We start from the raw sequence: 19,809 nt of genomic DNA on the forward strand, positions 1-19,809 counted from the left end.
ATGTCAGGCTTTTAAGGGTTAAAGGTAGTATCTGTATGTTTGAATCAATGCTGCAGATCAATAATGAGTCATATTGATCCTCAGGTTATCAGAAAACATTCCTTCGAAATTACTGCATGCACTCAAGAAAACTTTTAATCAATTTAAAAGAGGGAGGAAAGTTTTCATAAATCTGAAATCACTTTTTTCTTTTTCAAATAAAGTCAAGGACTATTAGTTACAAAAGACAATTCACCATATTCAGGATTCATGATGCATTTATTTTCCCCAACATTTAAAAATAGTATTTACTAAACATAAGCAGACGAGACTGTGCGTAGCTGCACCTTTGTACATTTTTGTACCTTCAACACCATAAATAAAAGTCTATAAACATAGTTTATTTAAAAATTGTGTTGCGCTCCGTTCAAGACACAAAAATAACTATACATGTTTTACAAAGAATTCTTCCCGCTCTACATCTCATTATCATTTACAGCCCAGTAAAAAGCTTTACAACAGAGGCTAAAGTCTGTTTTTTAGCCCAGTGAGCTCACTGTACAGAGAAGAAAAAAAAACAAAAAACACAGACATATGAACTCAAACAATGCATTAGTCCCATGTGTTATGAATTCTACATTTTGCCCACCTGCAAACAAGGCCTCTGTCCTGTGGTGCACCAGCATGAGTAGGGTTACGCTGCGCTTTTGGCAACATGAGAAAGGACATGAAGAGAAGTACAAGAGCATCTAAAAATATCTGCACAGAGATAAATCATCCAAAGCTTAGCGGTGGCTGTTTCTCCTCTCTGTCAAATGCTGAGTAAAATCATGTAAAAACATCATATTACTCATATCTTTAATTTTTATTAATTACTTAGCTCATGCTTTGCATCTTGACAGATTTTCCTAAAGTCACAAGTTAATCTAATCACCTGAGGCTGCACAAGCTCACATTTTACTTAATTTATTGCATCAGTTGTCGATAAATAGGGAGTGTCATATATTTGCAAATTTAAATCACCTGCATCTTAAAAGTATTTGGTGTTTTTGAAAATATTTACAAAACAAATGTCTCAAGAGAAAGACTGCAGGAGGTTAGTGTTCACACATGAAGCGATCGTGAAACAGTTTCATTAGCCATCCATGCCTCATATAACTGTGGTACACAAGAAGATTTTATAATGGAAATGATGGTTCTTGCCACCTGATACTGTAAATGGCTTTCCCTCTTCTTTGAGAATTATTTTGGTCTCCAAAATCTCCTCAGAAATACCGAGGCTCCAAAGCCGCCAGATGCCACAGGTATGTTGGGAGGACAACGTATCTGTTAGTGATCGCAGCTGTAGCTGCTTGTACGAGCTGATCAGACCTTTACTCTCACACATGTGGGAATGTGTCTGGATGTAAAACCAAACGGCTCATTCTCTGCCAAATGAAACCACCGTCACAAGTACGCAGTCATTTTATTCTCTAAAGTTTTCATAAGGTGGTTTACATTTTACTTTTATGAAAACTGGACATTTTAAGGGATGCACAAATCGAAGATTGAAATTTCATACAGGAATAAACTATAAAGCACTAATCTCTTCCCAGATGGGTTTTTTTTTTTTTTATCCCTGTGACAGTGTTTAAAATGTTTAAAAACAGTACCACAAAAGGCATACTCTAACATTTTTACATCACCCTTCCTTTAACTACAGCTACAAGGGGCTACAGCTGAAAAAACAAGCTCTCACTTTGACTTGCACTTGATGCTGAAGCCTCCAAAATGCAAATGAAGAGTGTGGATCAGAACAAGAACATACATGAAAATAAATCTTCCTAACATTCTCTGTGCCTCAGGCAGAAAAATGTTTCATACAAAATTTTAAATGACAGGATAAATCACTATATCCATCGAACAAATGCAATTATTAATAATGAAGGAAATTACAGTTGAGCCTTTAATTGCGCAAACCAAGCTTCTGATCTCACATGGGCCTCGGTTTTCAACTCTGGTTGACACCCCAAAAATCCACAATGTTTTTAACTACACAGTAGATAATTAAGTCACTTGACGAATGGTCAATGTGCATAACACATTTTGTGATTTCAAGATGTGCAAACTTGATACAGTCACTATTCAAAGTCCAGAACAACCTTAGTTAAGGCTAAAAGAAAATATATGTGACATTGGAGAAGTACCAACAAGATTTTTATTTTTGTTATTTTTATAACTCTTTTAAGCCTTAAAGTGAAAACAAATAAATGGCTGTTCCATTTATTAAGACGGAGAAATAAAAATAAAGCGGAAAACCCTGCTACCCTGCTGTTTGCAGCTGTTACAGTGAACATAACAGGTAGAGCTTGAGAAAGAAAAAGGGAGGGGGGTAAATTAAAAAAGCCAACTTTTTACATTTATGCTTCTTGAGACCAAGAAATAGCATCTCTGTTTCACAGGGAACCAAAGACAGATAAATAAGAGGTCACTGACCTTTCCAAAATCCAGAACAGGTCTCACTCTTTTTTTTTAATGTTATAAAACACTTTGTGTTTAAAATAAATGTGTAATTAAAAAAATTGAATAAACATTTTCATCAGGAACTGTAAACTAGCCAATTAAAAATTTTGATCGTGCCCAAAAAATAAATAAATACATAAAATACTGGCCTGGTTTGCTCCAGTGTTGCAAATGGGTTTCAATTTGGACATTTTCCCTTACTGGCCACGTTTTTCTGTGATCGACATTACACCGCGAGCACAACACCTGGGTTACGGCGTCTTGTGTCAACACTACAACTGTGCCAGACTGTCAGGCCGCGTTTATAACTATTAGTGTCCACACGGTGACAAACACGCAGTGGCAGCACTAACATGTTGAAATTAGCTTTCAAACATTTGCAAATCAGCATTTAAGTACAGCTGAACTGGATCAGACGCCAATTGGTAACTAAGACCAAGGCTGCGACAAGTCAGTGTCAGATATGTCCTGTGAATGTGTGAAGATTATAAACATTTACCATATTGTCACCCTCAGACCATACATGCCAAAATAAATACAATACACTAGAATATCATAAAATAAAATCCCAAGAGCTCTAATTTCTAACTATACTTTTAGATTTTTTTGCTTGAACTTAAGATCACATTCCTGGTGTTGTGATAATGCCAAATATATGAACAATGATGGACACTAAAAACTCTGATAAAGGATATTCTAAGAATCTGTAACCTACACATCTGTGATCTATAAACTGCAAATTAACTTATACTGAGAGCACCATGCTTGTAATTTCCCATCACATGATGTCAGCACAGACGTGTGACGATCCAGGAAAATCCACATAAGAGAAATCCAGCGTATTAAGGGACGAGATAGAAGTCAGGCAAAACCTATTTTGTAGATTAAGCAACGTGTTGAACTTCTAAGCCGAAAAAGGAGCAGTTTAAGCACTCTACCCCCGCCGACAAAGATCTGAGGCAGAAAGTCAGAAATTTGGTTGATTACAATAATGATGGAAAAAAAAAAAAAAAAAAAAAGAATCACCCTACTTTTTCTAATCTAGAACTTTATTTTCAGAACATTAGATCTTGTTTTCATCTCAAAACACCTTGCATCTGGCAGTTAATATCTCTCACCATAATTGTTCAAACAGCTCATGTTCAGGACAGGTTTGGTTGAGACTACGTCCCAAACTGCAATACCCTTAAATCAGCAGCAGCAGCAACAGCAGCAGCAGCAGCAGGACCCCCCTCCCAAAAAAAGATGTATGCCAAGCCTTGATCATATCAAGATCTAAGCTTGTTTGTTAATTAAGTAACTGATGCTTGAAATCAAATCTCGTCCTAAATCCGTTTTACAAATTCTGCTGTTGAAGGCCCATCTGCTTTAAACCTTGAAACTTATTCACAGCAAATTTGACGGGGTGAGTGATGACTGAAAATTAACAAAGATAAATTATGGCTGGTTGTTTAAAAATATAAGTACATACCTACCAGCTGTTGCACATTTCTACATCAGCATACCATGGCTTGATCTGTCACCGACATGTCTGAAAATGGCTGATATGCTTTTTCCCCTCCTATCAAGCCATCATATACAGTTTGTGCCAAAATAATAAATAAAGATGTACAGAAAGGCTGTAAGAATATGAAGTGTAGACAGGCTCACGCCCCTTAGCCCATCAGAACTGACTCTTCTCACTTTCACTCTCCAGGACAAACAGCACTTGCCTTCAGTCTCAACTTTGAGGTGGGTGTGAGGACCCGATGCTGGGAGGGCACTTGCACACAGTGACTTGTGTGACAGCTACCCAAAGTGAGGATGACCACCTCCGTTACACCACGTACTGATGGTTGCTGCTGTTGTAGTTTGTCGTGTAGGCCTGCCGGCTGTACTGGAAGTGGTCTGTAAGCACGGGGTTCCAGCTGTGTTCCTGCTCTGAGCCGTGGGAGAAAGGCACTGACCCGTTGGCCTGGATTTTCTCCAGTGCTGGGTTGTCAAAGGACATCAAGTCCTGCTTGGAACTTGGCAGCAGCTTCTTCTGCTTGTTAGCATCATATTTGGCCTGATAACAAAGGAGAAAAGCAAATGGGATTTTAAATGACTATCTTGTATAATTGGTCATTTGCCACAACACCGTGGCTGCTAACTGGATCTCAATCTACTGGGTGGGTCATACGACTCCCTGGGGGGATAAACGAGATTAAAATTTACTTTAAAGTCCATCTAAATTCAAGCACTTGATCTAAATTAAATGTACCCCATTCGTGCATGACCACCTCAGTCCCAGTAGGGTGTCTCACCTTGTTGTAAAGGAAGACTCCAACAATGGCCGTCATCATACCCATGATGTTGGTGAGGGTGACTGGGTTGCGCAGCATAAACAAAGATATGCTGATGACCATGATCCTCTTGGTGGCGTTGGCCACGGCATAACTGAGCGGACTGACGAGGTTAAGAACACTGAAGGCGATTACATTCTGGGCGAAATTGCAGAAGCCGCTGATGAGCAGGAGGACAAAGGTACCTGACCATTCAGAGACCTCTGACTGAAAGAAAAAAAAGCCAATCATGTCAGAAGTCATTCATGAACACCACATCAAATGAACTGCACTGACAACCACAGCAACTTGTATCAATAGGAAACTATTCTGTAATGAGGTCAATGCTGCTCACCAGGTCTCCATTCACTAGAAACACAGAGAGGTCCACCAGAACCCAGGTGGGCAGCATGAAGATCACAGCATTAAAGCCCAGAATGTTGAGCAGCCTCAAGTGATGGATCCTTGTGTCACGCAATACCTTAGAAAAAAAAATAATTGGAGGGGGGTGGGGGGGGGTCAAATAACTAAATAAGTGAACAAATATAAGGAGTAGGGGTGTAACAATATATCGTGCCACGAAATTTCCACGAAAAAATCACGAAACGTGTCGTGGAGGTGACAAACTATCGAATATTGGGTTATTAATATTAATCTATTTTGTTGACTAGAAACGCGCATCCGACCGCCCGTGCCGACCGCGCCTCGACCCGCAGACCAAAATCTTACTACGCTCAGAAGAAACTAGTAGCGTTTTGCGGTCCCGTTTTGAGCTCTGAACTTTTACTTCTGTAAGGCTGGTGTAGAGTTAAGCCTTACCTTATTAAATTAAACCTTTTTCGGGTTGTGAGTAGGATAAACACGGGGAAAACTTCTGCTGAGTTCCAGTCAGTGTACTTTAATGTCCCTCGTAGGATTTTAGAACATCAACACAGCACCTAGTGCTGTATCACTCCGCCCAATCTAAAACATACTAAACACTACAGATAAACTGACTAGTGTCATTATAGTCCCTGATTTACATCCAAATATAAAGAATATATTTATAAAATAATGAACCCTGAATTACCAAAATAACCTTAACAAAAATAAATCTCCTCTTACACTTATAAGGTGAGCATTAATAAATCTTTTTTATGATGTAAAATTGTATGTATTTATTTACTTTTATTTATTTATTAAATTTTAGTTGTTACATTTCTGGAAAAGAAAAAAGTCAAATCATACATTAGAGAAACTATTCAGTTTGTGGCAAAATATTTGTACTTGTATGAAACAGAAGATGCATAATGCAAACCTGACATTTACTTTTAGTTCAGTTTGTGGAAAATGGTTGGCCTGGCTTTCTCTTTAAAACTTAAACAGTTATAAAGCATTACAAACTGTAACAATAGGGCAAACGCACAGCATTGTTTTGTATTTTGTGTCTTTCAAATAAAAGACATTTTTTTTCCAGTCATCATTCAAGGTTGTTAAAAAAATACTGCTATAATATCGTATCGTATCGTTATCGTGACCTCAATATCGTGTATCGTACTGTATCCTGAGATTAGTGTATCGTTACACCCCTAATAAGGAGTCACAATTGTTATGGCAAAATGAGATGTGGAGGGAATGCACTCGTTTGGCTTAAGTATTAAAATTTTTCCGCTGCCATGAACTGGATTTTGATGGTAAAGGGAGACTGGACTTACAAACAGTAGCCAAACGGCAGAAAATGAACACAGAAAATGTTGGTGACAGTTATGATTTTCAAAAGTATCAGGAACCCACATGTGAGACGGGTTTTATGCTTAGAGAATTAACAGAGTCTTGATGAGGTCACAAGGAGAGCCGTATCCTGCGGTGCACAGCAACAACACGCTGACAATTTACCTTTTTGGAGAAAATGTTCTGCAGGGAGAAGCAGAGTGTTGCAGCCAGAGCGCTGATTAATCCTGAAACATCAAAGGAAAGCTCAGTCACAGTGGCCAGCAGCACTCCACCAATGATGGGGATGAGAGATACGTACACCTGAAGCAAGATAAACAGAGAAAAAAGGACAATTAGGAGAAAGAACTAGAGACAGCACTTGCTTATCCAGCAACTGAAGTTTCACTACTTGTAGGTTGTGTGTCCAAGTCCACGTTCAGGATTCAAGTTAATGATAAAATCAACATGGTGACGGTGCATGACAGTGTGCATGTTGTTAATGCACAACAAAAGCACACATGGAGCAGTTTGACGCTTCCAAAATATGAGGAGTGCAGCACTGAGATAGTTCAGGTGCTAATTGTGACAGGAAAATCACGGTAGGATGACTACTAACCAAGTTTAGAAATTACAGCAATCGACCATTAATACTGACTCTTCAAAAGCTATTCCATTAAACCTAAATCACACTCTCTCAAACCCTGGTGGAACTAGACTTTAGGCCTGTGTTGAAAAAATCGATTTCCCAATTCTAAATCGATTCTCATATTAATTCCTAAAAATCAATTCACATGTCTAAAGATCTTTTTTTTTTTAAATTTATTGATGTTTTTTTTTCTCATCATTACATTACAACTTTTGGTTATTTTTTTTGTTTATCCCCAAAAAAGGAATGTTTTGTTGGACACGAGAATAACTGGTGCCATGTTTTTGCCTTTAAATATGTTTAAAGGTATGAAAACATTAAAGTGTTAGGTTATAATTGCATAAATTGTCTATATTTCATTACTTTATATACTGTCTTGGGGTTACATTTGCAAAAATTGCTAAAAACCAAATGCTCAAAAATTAAAAACCAAAATAGACCGAAAATGGAACAAATAAAAACAGAATGTGGGAAAAAATAAAACCGATTTCATCCGTCTCTGTTTCCTCCCTGGATCTGTTTGGTAATTCTGACCCACGATGTTTCTGAAAGCAGTTCTATCAGCATTCTGGGAGCTGATTGGTCCTTACAGCATCATTAGCTGCAATACTTGCTGTTGAATCTCAATATAATACTAGTAGTAATATTTTGCATAAGTACAGTCATATAATTCATGCAACAGCTCAAAAAACAGTTTTAATAACACTAACCCAAATCAATATCCGAATCGAATCTTGATAATCGATTCTGAATCTTAAAGGAGCCGTCTGTAAGAAATGGCCAAAACTGGTACTGCAGTCACTTTCCAAATATTGTTGAGCGGCGTGTACCCTCCCCCTCCTCCCCCCGACCAGAGGTTGCCAGGTAGGCTGCAGAATGCAGCAGGAACGTAGGCTGCCATGGCTGCGATAATTAGAGCCGAGCTGGCAACCCGGATGCCGAAACAATACTGACTTGGTGATTGGGAGATAGGTGGAGGGTGGAGCTTCAGAAACAATACTGACTTGGTGATTGGGAGATAGGTGGAGGGTGGAGCTTCAGGCCAAAACAAAAAATGACAACATAAACATCAGTTGAGGGCTGCAACTCCTCTTTTTAAACTGGAATATCCTGGCTTGAGTGCTGTTGTCAGTGACATAAGTATTTGAAATGAACATGATTTTTAAATGTCTGTTGACATATCGGGGTCATTTTATGATTCGTTTTGTTATTGCTCTTACATACAGCTCCTTTAAGAATCGGAATCAAATCTTGACATTTGAATCGATCCCCAGCCCTACTAGACTTAACTGTATATTCGAAGTAAAAAAGTGGACAGTGAACTGAAAAACTGACTCAAAGACAGAAAGGTACATTTAAAAAACTAACAAAAAAACAACAACAAAAGGTGCAAAAAAGCCTCTGCATGTGTGGCAGGACTGTATGAGGAAAAAAAAGAAAACAACCAAAAGGAGAGCTGAGAGTCAGCAGACCCCACGACCCTTAATACAAATACAGTAAGTGGTAAAGGATGGATGAAAACATGATGACAAATTCTCACAGGGTCACAAGTAGTCAAAGCTTTGAGTTTCCCATGTTTTAATGCAGCTGTTGTGTATAATTTCCTTGATATATTGAGGAGTTTAAATTGTACAATAAAAGCAATAGTTGTAGTCCTAGTTAAATAAATAAATAACTTGAGTAACGTTTGTCTAACATACTCAAGTTAAGCATTATTGTAACATAAATAAATCATTGGTGTCGTTAACAATGTATTCCATTACATTTTTAAAATCAGGTTTTTGTGTAATCCAACCACAGTTTTGTCTTTTAATGAAAACGATAATACAAAATAAATCCACTGAAGCATCCCAAGAAAAGTACATTTCACCATGAAAACTTGATTTTAGAACTTAAATCCACAAGGGACATTATCTCGTGGGCATAAACATCTACAGATGTGAGATAGATGTGGATACTACAATAGGTTGAATCATGAGGAACAACCTGCATTTTCTAATGAAACCTATTGAAGCACTCAGTCATTGAGAAAGTGAGAAAACACAGCTCAGAGTAGTCAGTACTTATGTCAACACTCCCTTTACTTTATTGTCATGTTCATAATCTGGTGTGGATTCTCAGTATTCCAGTTAGTGGTAAGATTGGACAAAGCTATCTTAGGGCTGGGCGATTTTGGACAAAAATAAAATCCCGATTTTTTTCTCTGAAAACCCGATTTTTGATTTCGATTTTTTTGGTAAAACTACAAAACACAATGGAATAAATTGTTTAAAATATTTTATCTTTATTTTTAAAGAAAAATAGCAAACAAATTTCCCTATTGGGAATGAAGTGCAATTGAAAGATACTGTAAATCCTCCTTGAGTTTAGTAAAGTGACAACATTTACAATTTTCTTGACCAAACAAAGATGACTAGACGAGCTCTGTCTGTAATGCAGCCAGCTGCAAAAAAGGAAAATCGATTTTCCGATTTTCCTTTTTTTAACATCGATTTTGATTAATAAATCCGATTTAGATTTAAAATCGATTAATCGCACAGCCCTAAGCTATCTGGATATTTTGTTAACCTAACTGCAAAAGTTGATGTACAACACCACGGATCCTTTAAATCCCTCTCTTAATATGTTGGTTGATTATTTAACAGTCTCTTAACTGGAATTCCTTCAAGAAAGTAGCTCTCAGTAACAACTTAACTCGTCAACGTATTAATAGTTAACAAGATTATCATCTACCTACACACCAAACACATGGCTGTATGCAACAGAAGCCATTCTACTTATTCAGGGTTTATACAGCAATCCTTATGTTAAATTTAATACCAATTTAATACCTTTTTCACTACCTTCAGATTTTTTTTAAAAACTGTCACAACATTAAGTGTTAATCACGGACCTTTTAACATTAATACAGATTTTGGACTATAGAACACTATACAGAACAGATTTATAGACTCATTGATGTTGACCAGATGTTTCACATTTATTTCACTTTGTGAATGACCATAAAATAGACTGATTAAAATGTAAAAGGTAAAAAATAATACCAATTTAAAAAAAATAATACCTCTGACAGTGAATTTAACACTTTTAATGGCCTTAAATTTGGCAATTTTCATTTATCACTTTTTAATACTTTTTAAAACCCTGCGGAAACCCTGTTATTGTTATAATGTAACAAGTATACTGTATTTGACGGCCCAAAACATTGTGTGTCCCACTTTAGACGACCCACCTTCAGTCATTCTTAAGAACTTCAGTGCTCAACAGTAACAAGGAAAAAAGTTATTTATTTACCTCCGTTGTACTAAACTGTCTTACAATAAAATATGTTTCCAATAACTTCAGCATGTATCTAAATGTCTGTGTTAACAGGGGGGGAAAAAGGAAGAATAAGTAAAGCAACCAGGAATAAACACTAATCAGACACTTAATACCTGTGCTTTTTCAGTCGCTCAACTGTCTAAAGTGATTTATACAGCTAGAAGGTTTTATAAGGATAGTGTATCCGGCTGTAGCTCAGACAGGATCTCTACACACAGCGGCTTCAGCATGTTCACCCTCTCCCTGCCTGTGGACCCGTCCTGTCTGAACACTGAGCTGCAAGGTAAACATGACACGCTGGCGTTAGACCCACAGCTCACCTTATTCACTTTTAGCAAACACGACAGCAAAATGTTCCAGGATGGAAAACTCAGCAGCGTTTCACAGGTGCCAAAAACTTTAACTTTTAGGTGCCAAAGCCGCAGTCGAGGCTGTTTAACAACAATTACTGATACTTCACTCCAAACAAGAACCTGATATTCAGTCCACGTTATTATTTTTTTAATATCTAATAATTAAAAGCAGTCCTAATTCAGATACTAATGTATGCCCTACAGATAATAGTCCTTGGATAAAAAGAAAGAAATATTCAGAAAAAAATGTTTAAATGCTGTGTTATTAAAAACTATATTCCCTGAACAATAATTTGAAAAAAGTTTCAACCTCATTTTTGGAGGAAAACTATAAAAATTATGAAAGAAATTTTAGGGTTTTTGAAAAAATACATATTGAATTTAAATCTAATGTGTGTAACCCATGTTAAATATGTTGTGACAATTAGCATTTCATCACCTTCCAGCACTGCTGCAGTTATGAAACAAATGTTTTCACATTCTGTGAAACAGTGAGTGAGTGAGGTCTGGACCGCTATAGGCCAGCATGCATTTTTTCCCCACCACATGTACCAATTTGCTCATCCAGAAAGAAAGTTTCTTAAGTGTCTAAATGTAATTTATCAAACCACCAGAGTCTTTGCTCTTACTCCAGTAACTTCTCAAATGAGCCTGTTTTTAAACTACATTCCTTGATGCAGGTTTTCAGGAGTGTGCCTGAGCCCCTGCAAAGAACGAGTTCTGCTTTTAATGCAGTGCCATCTCATTCAACAAAATCCCACCAATTCTATACAAACATTTTTCAATTTTTGTCCCTGATATAAAGGCTTTTCTCCAGATTTTGATTCTTGTAATGGCATTTTGCTCTACAGAAATCCTTTGAAATTACACAGTGAGAAACTCAGCTTCTCTGAGATGCTCATCTCATACACTGGTACAGATTATTGGCATTCAAAACTAAAAATATATCATTTTCAAAATAACTTTTTTTATTCAGTTTTTGCTTAATAACACAGCCTCCAAACTTAATGAGGGTCTCAAGATGCAACAGGTGCCCGTGCAACCCCCCCTTGTGTCCTGCTGTGTAAATATAAGAATAACTAGTAAAAATAATAACAACACGAATAATAATAATATTGATTTTAAAATCCCTCTTAAGGAAAAGGCTGTTCCACCGTAGTCTTCCTCCCTGACCTCCAGAATCCCATAGAAGTCTCTTCAATGTCAGCAGCAAAAGCCCCTGCAGATGGCCGTAACATGAGATGCAGTAAAGGCACACTAGGCTACTGTGCCACATCACCACTACTGAGTCTAGAGACAGACAAACAGAGCAGGCCTTGTGCTGTGTTTTATGTGAACCTACTCACCTTTGTAGTTTGCTTCTCTTTCATGATCACTCTTGATAACAACACAACCCATATTGGCATTGTGGCTTTTACTGTGAAAGTGATGGAAACAAAAAAAGGGGGGAGAAATTAGAATCTGGAAATAGGATCAACTAAGAAACAGCAACAGATAAGAACAGAGTTAAGTTCAAACAATTAAATGCTTGTAAGTCGGAGTAAACCCACAGCTGTGTCAGACGCTAAACTCAGGTATTACTTTGTTTCGGTGCTGACTGACACACTATTAGCCTTACCCAGAATGGTTGTTAAAACATTGCTGAAAAGTGGTGGCAAATAAAATGCTATTATAAGCCAAATGTATTTTCAGACTTAAAAGAAAAAAAAAAGATAACTGACACTCCCCTCTTGAAGAACGAAAACAGAAGCAAATCAATACAGTAAAACGCAGATTTTTAAACATGAACAAACTTCAAATAACTGTTTTGGCTCCCAAATTGGCTCTGAATGCCAGCAAGTATTCCAGAAAAAAGGAGGTGTAAAGAAGTACAACTGCTTTAATCTCGAGTTGATGTTAGAAGTCACCAGGATCAACAGGTTTTCCAAAAAGCTCAGTTAAAAGATTCATTTGGAACATTAAATGAAAGCCAGTGGAGTTAATATTAAGGGTTTCATTGTTGTGCTGTTCTGTGTTTAACTGAAATGGTCACCAAACTCTTGATGACAATTGAACTTGAGAGAATACAGCTTGATAAACATCTCACACTACAGTAAAACATATCTTCCCTGAACACCTTAAAAACATGTATAAAAAAAGCCTCAACGTCATCACATAATGAAGGAAGGATTTTTATTGAATGTTGTAAACTAGGTGGTGCTCTGTTTTGTTAACAGGTGGCTAAACCTGTTATAGTAGTGAAAGAAGACTGTAATACAGTAAATGTAATAGAAAAACAGGTTCCAAATTCCTGTCGAAATGCATGTTGTAAAGGTGTCTTAGTTCAATGAAAATATAATATTTTTGAAAAAATTACTTAAAGGTATTGTGACATCATTTTTAACATGCTTTTAACACTATTAAAAGTCTTGGGCAACATCCCTCAAATGTGTCTAAAAGAGTGTAACAAGAAAAACTTCACTCTAGTAATCTTTTCCTGGCTTTTTATTAGTGTTTTTTTGCGCCGTGAAAAATGCTTCCTTTCCCCCCTTTCCTGTCAATCATTGCTCCGCTCCTCCTCCAAACCTCCTCCTCCTCCTCCAGCCATACGCTCACAGCGGCGTCGGAGCGACAGGCACGGAAAAGCAGGAGGGCGAACCACAGCAAACAATCATAAAAATAAAGGCATGCAAGCAGCACTGTCCCCTTATCTTAAGTCCAGTCAGTGGCCGCGGGTCTTCTTAGCAGTTTTCCTCCGGTGATTAGAACAAAAGAGGCGGGTTAAGCCTCATTTATGGTTCCGCGTTAAATCGACGCAGAGCCTACGCCGTAGGGTTCAGCGTATGGTGCGCGTCGCCGCGTAACCCTACGCCGTAGGCTCTGCGTCGGTATAACGCGGAACCATAAATCAGCCTTTATGGTGCGCTGGAGAGGAGAGGAGACAGGGAGCTGGGTGGAGGGGGCGGTGATTTAGCGGATCGTTACGTAACGATCCGCCACCAAACCACATGCGCCGTTTTTGCATAGTTATGCGGAAAATCCCAGAAAGCACACAATACACTGAATGTTAAAAGTTCATTGTTTTTTGGGTGTAATTGATGTCAAGACACCCAACAAAACACAAAAAAACTACCCCAGGTCTATTATTAGATGGTAGGGAATGTGTAATTTTGTTTGAGATAAAAACAATATGAATCAAAGCAGATTTGAGTGCAAATGCAATATGTGTTTTGCAGGAAATGCATTTAACTCCGAGTACAGTGTTCTTTCTAACAATAAACAATTTGTTATTAGTATAAAACTAAAGATGCCACGAACTGTCCCTTATTTTACATCCATCAATAGTATACCCAACATCGGTAGTAGACTTAAAAGGTAGCAGTCATGGACGGTGATGCCTGTAAAGTCATTTTGTACACTTGGAAAGTTAAAATGAGCTCAGATTATCTTTAGAAGCCATTATTAAACACTGTCAGTGAAGTGGAATACATTTTTAAGACTATCAGAAGCTTCATAAGCATAGTGTATACACCATTACAAATTTGAATGTAATATTAAATCACAAAAACATGTTCATTCACAGCCTTCTGGTGGAATTATGAACAGTTTAACTTAGCCCCCAAATTTAGAAATTTACAACAACAACAAAAAAAGATACAAATCACATGAATATTAAAATATAGCCAACATTATTACACATTGTTCCAAAAATATGCCAGTCTGCATAAATGACAACTTGAATGTGAAGAGTTTTTACTTTCATAAAGTATTGATATAGGCTACAGGGCTTATAACACCGTTTTGTACTGAACAGTAAAGCTTTGATCAAAGATGGGTTTATCGTAGGTTAGCGTTGAACTCCTCACAGTTGCATCGCTTAACTAAGGATGGTCTTGGACCAAAATACATGGTTGATCTGTTAGTTCCTATGAAGCTCCCAGACCCCTGAGGTTCATCTGGATCTGGTTTGTTGTTTGTCCCAAGAACCAGAACCAAGCAAGGTGAGGCAGCGTTCAGTTATTCTGCTCCTCACCGGTGGAACAAACTTCCTGTAGACCTGAGGTCTGCTCCAACTGTCAGCTCCTTTAAATCAGGCCTAAAAACATTACTGTTATTGAAGCGTACTCTTAAATTAAATACTTACCTGCTGTACTCTACTGCTCTTATTTTTTAACAACTTGTGCTTTTTATTATTTTACCTCTTTTCTTATCATTTTGTTATTTACTGTTTAATTGTGTCTTGCCGCTTTTAATTTTTATGTAAAGCCTTTTGAATTACCTTGTGTTGAATGGTGCTATGCAAATAAACTTCCCTTGCATATTTTAGTTTTTCTTCCCCTCATAGTTTTGATATGCGCTTTTACTGGAGGTGCAACTAAAAAAAGATTTAATCCAGTTACCAACACATTTTATGAAATAGAAAATATGTGGGTGGTATGAAAAAGCCAAACCTGTGTAAATAAAAAAACTTCTTTACTTTTGCAAGAACCAAGCAAGGCAGCGTTCAGTTATTCTGCTCCTCACCGGTGGAACAAACTTCCTGTAGACCTGAGGTCTGCTCCAACTGTCAGCTCCTTTAAATCAGGCCTAAAAACATTACTGTTATTGAAGCGTACTCTTAAATTAAATACTTACCTGCTGTACTCTACTGTCCTTACTTACTTACTAAAAAGGGAAATAGAAATAAGAAATAATAATACAATGAAATAGAATAAGTAACAAATAAAATGATAAGAAGAAGAGGTAAAATAATAAAAAGCACAAGTTGTTAAAAAGTAAGGGCAGTTAACAGCAGGTAAGTATTTTATTTGTTATAAAGCACTTTGTTAAAGCACTTTGAATTACCTTGCCTTGAATTGTGCTATACAAATAAACTTGCCATGCCTTGCCCTACAATTCAACGCAAGGTAATTCAAAGTGCTTTACATCAACATTAAAAGCAGCAAGACACAATTAAACATACATTAAACATTAAACAATACTTACCTGCTGTTAACTGCCCTTACTTTTTAACAAGTTGTGCTTTTTATTATTTTACCTCTTTTCTTATCATTTTATTTGTTTCAATACAATTCAATGATTTCATTGTATTGTATTATTATTTCTTATTTTTATTTCCCTTTTTAAATCGACTTGTTACTCTTTTATTGTGTCTTGGTGCTTTTAATGTTGATGTAAAGCACTTTGAATTATCTTGTGTTGAATGGTGCTATACAAATAAACTTGCCTTACCTTGCATATTTTAGTTTTTCTTCCCCTCATAGTTTTGATATTCACTTTTACTGGAGGTGCAATTAAAAAAAAAAGATTTAATCCAGTTACCAACACATTTTATGAAACAGAAAATATGTGGGTAACATATGAAAAAAGCAAACCTATGTAAATAATTCCAAAAAAACCCAAAAAAAAACAGCTTTTCTGTTGCAAGAACCAAGCAAGGTGAGGCAGCGTTCAGTTATTCTGCTCCTCACCGGTGGAACAAACTTCCTGTAGACCTGAGGTCTGCTCCAACTGTCAGCTCCTTTAAATCAGGGCTAAAAACATTACTGTTTACTGAAGCGGACTCCTAAATTCAACTCAAAGAAAGTAAAAAATATTGCGAAATTCCAAAAAGAATTTAAAAACAATACTCTTTATTTATAGACATGGTGGTATATAATCACGATTTTGGGGGAAATTGAACTGAATCTCTGGTATTATGTTTGGTATTGGCTGTGTTTGTGTATTTATATGTATAGTTGGTAGGTATGTGTGTACGTGTGAAAATCTATGTGTATATGAGTATGTGCACTGTATATGGGTGTAGATGCAGGCATGAATGCATCAATGTGTATGTGTGCGTATTGTATATACCGGTACGCATGCTATATATGATTTGATGGTATAAAGGTTATGGCATCTATAAGCTTGTTAGCTTTAGCCCTAACCCTTTCGGTCAGACCTATTTACCCTTTTTTGTTTTGTTGGAAGGATTTTTTTAAAAATTTTTTTGATGATCGAAATAAACAAACTCAAACAAACAAACAAAAAATTAAATACTTACCTGCTGTACTCTACTGCCCTTACTTTTTAACAAGTTGTGCTTTGTATTATTATACCTGTTTTTTATCATTTTATTTGTTATTTATTCTATTTCATTGTATTATATTATTCTTATTTTCATTTCTCTTTTTAATTGACTCTTTTATTGTGTCTTGCTGCTTTTAATGTTGATGTAAAGCACTTTGAATTACCTTGTGTTGAATGGTGCTATACAAATAAACTTGCCTTACCTTGCATATTTTAGTTTTTCCTTCCCCTCATAGTTTTGATATGCACTTTTACTGGAGGTGCAATTAAAAAAAAATGATTTAATCCAGTTACCAACACATTTTATGAAACAGAAAATATGTGGGTAACATATGAAAAAAGCAAACCTATGTAAATAATTCCTCAAAATTCCTTTAAATCAGGCCTAAAAACATAACTGTTTACTGCAGCGTACTCCTAAATTAAATGCTTACCTGCCCTTACTAACTGTCCCTACTTTTTAACAAGTTGTGCTTTTTATTATTCTACCTCTTTTCTTACCATTTTATTAATTTATTCTATTCTATTTCATTGTATTGTATTATTATTTCTTATTTCTATTTCTGTATTTGATTGACTTGTACTCTTTAATTGTGTCTTGCTGCTTTTAATGTTGATGTAAAGCACTTTGAATTACCTTGTGTTGAATTGTGCTATACAAATAAACGTGTCTTGCCTTGTCTTGCCTAAGGACTGTTGAAAAAAGAAAGTCAGATTAGATCAGGTTGCTCAAGATCCGAGTTATTGAGTCTGATCTGAACTCAGATGCGGATCTTCCTCCTGACGCTTCCCCGTGCAAAGCCAATTGAGACCAAGTCATAGCCAAAAGGATTAAGCGTGAGATAAACAGCCTCGTAGGTGATTCTCTATGTGCAATCTGCAAGTTTATTCACACATATCCGCAGTACTCGAGTTGTAAAAAAAAAAAAAAAATCAGGGGGGGTGGTGGATTTTATCATATGGGGACAGATAATTTGTGCTGAATACAAATAATATAATATATTACAAATAATAGCACTGACCAAAACACCTGCAGAAATACTGCAGGAATGACATAGCAGCAGTTAAACGCAGCCTTCTGTAAGCTTTAAATATCCACTGGGCTTACATCAAATACATCAAAACACAAAAATAAAAAACAGTTTTCTGAACTTATCAATATGACTCTGTCCTTCACAGGATAAGTAAAATGGATCACTGCAAAAACTCAAAATCTTAACAAGAATATTTGTCTTATTTCTAGTTAAAATGTCTCATTTTAGTAAAAAAAAATCTCATTACCCTTAAAACAAGACTCATCACTGGAAAAAATGGTCCAAATCATCCCCCCTGTAAAACTGCCATCCCCCCTTTCCATCCCTTATGTCATTTCATCAATGAATGTGGCATTACTGCTATTTCAACATTTAGAGTCATCACCAGAAAAATAACACCAGAAAAATTACTTATTTGACAATTTTTACCTGTTTCAAGTAGATTTTCACTTGAAATAAGTAGAAAAGCCTGCCAGTGGAACAAGATTTTTTTGCTTGTAATAAGAAGATAAATCTTGTCCCACTGGCAGCTTTTTCTACTTATTTCAAGTGAAAATGTACTTGAAAAAGGTGAAAATTGTCAAATAAGTTATTTTTCTGGTGTTATTTTTCTGGTGATGACTCTAAATGTTGAAATAGCAGTAAAACCACATTCATTGATGAAATGACATAAGAGATGGAAAGGGGGGATGGCAGTTTTACAGGGGGGATGATTTGGACCGTTTTTATTTCAGGGGGGATGCCATCCCCCCTCAACTCCAGTACTGCATATCCGCCAGTGGTTCCCAGCGTTAGCCACGGAGCTAATGCTGCGTTCCATTTACCTCGGAAATCGGAACTCGGAACTGGGAATAACGTCACAGCCGAGTTATCAGCGTTCCAGTTACAAAGTAGGAAAACAAGTTTGTAGTTCGCACATACCACATGAAAAATGTAAATTACACTATAGCAGCATATATATGCCGAACAAAACTTCTATATGACTGATTTAGTGTGACAAAAACTAGAATGAAGTGCTAGGAATTTTTACAGAGCTCTCTTCTACTGTTTACAACCGGGGCAGCCATCTTGGAATGTGAACTCGGGGGTGGTGAAGACTCTCCCACTTTCCCAGTGGGAAATCCCACTTCGAGGGGCGTTCCAGTTGAAAATTCCGACTGGGAACTGGGAAATCCCCACTTCCGATGACAAATGGAACGCGGCATAAAGACACATCATCAAGTTACTGCTGACGAGCTTTATGAAAACAACACTCACCTGTGTGGGCGTACGACACGGGCACTTTCCATATGCTGAAGTGAGCCGACACGGAGGCGAAGTATTTCCCGAAGGCTAGGGGCAGGATGTACCAGCGGTAGAAGCTGCTGGGCAGCTCCGCTTTAGGGACTCCCCACGCCCGCAGCAGCGGCGGCAGGAACACCACGATGGACAAGATGTGGAACAGAGACACCGTCACCGGGTACGGGAATCCGTTCAGGATGATTTTGTTCACGATGTTGCCCCCCGAGCTCACCACGTACCAGAACATACACAGGATAAATATTCGGAGCCCTTCCCTGACCGGGGTCCGCTCCGCCGTGGCCATCTTCTTCCCGAGCTGCCTCGGCTAGAGTCACCGGCCGACGGCGGCGTGTCTTCTAGCCGGATTTATGGTTCTGCGTTAAGTCGACGCAGAGCTTACGGCGTAGAGTACCGCGGCGACGCGCACCTTACTTTGCGCGTCGCCGCGGTACCCTACGCCGTAAGGTCTGCGTTGGTGTAACGCGGAACCATAAATCAGGCTGCGCGGGGGGAGGAGACTAGGCTGTTCCAGGGGAAGGGGGCCGGCTGTTCCGGGGAGGAAATACGGCCAACGGCTTCCGGACACTTTCAAAATAAGATCAGAATCTGGGGCCGGTGTTGTGCCAAAAAGTGATTGCCTGCCAGAATCT

The 19,809-nt window shown here is 37.6% G+C and overlaps 1 protein-coding gene across 1 annotated transcript; it reads right to left on the reverse strand.

Annotated features, from left to right (window-relative positions):
* Positions 1-239: 239 nt before the first annotated feature.
* slc35e1 (solute carrier family 35 member E1) lies at positions 240-19,508 on the reverse strand. Its single transcript, XM_061738542.1, has 6 exons — positions 19,136-19,508; positions 12,143-12,213; positions 6,660-6,797; positions 5,140-5,265; positions 4,767-5,012; positions 240-4,528 (listed from the first exon to the last, which is right to left on the reverse strand). The coding sequence occupies exons 1-6, from the start codon at positions 19,461-19,463 to the stop codon at positions 4,298-4,300; spliced, it is 1,140 nt and encodes a 379-aa protein (XP_061594526.1). The 5' UTR covers positions 19,464-19,508; the 3' UTR covers positions 240-4,297.
* Between the last annotated feature and the right edge of the window lie 301 nt (positions 19,509-19,809).

This window comes from Cololabis saira, chromosome 13, assembly GCF_033807715.1.
Source record: "Cololabis saira isolate AMF1-May2022 chromosome 13, fColSai1.1, whole genome shotgun sequence".
Lineage (NCBI taxonomy): Eukaryota > Metazoa > Chordata > Actinopteri > Beloniformes > Belonidae > Cololabis > Cololabis saira.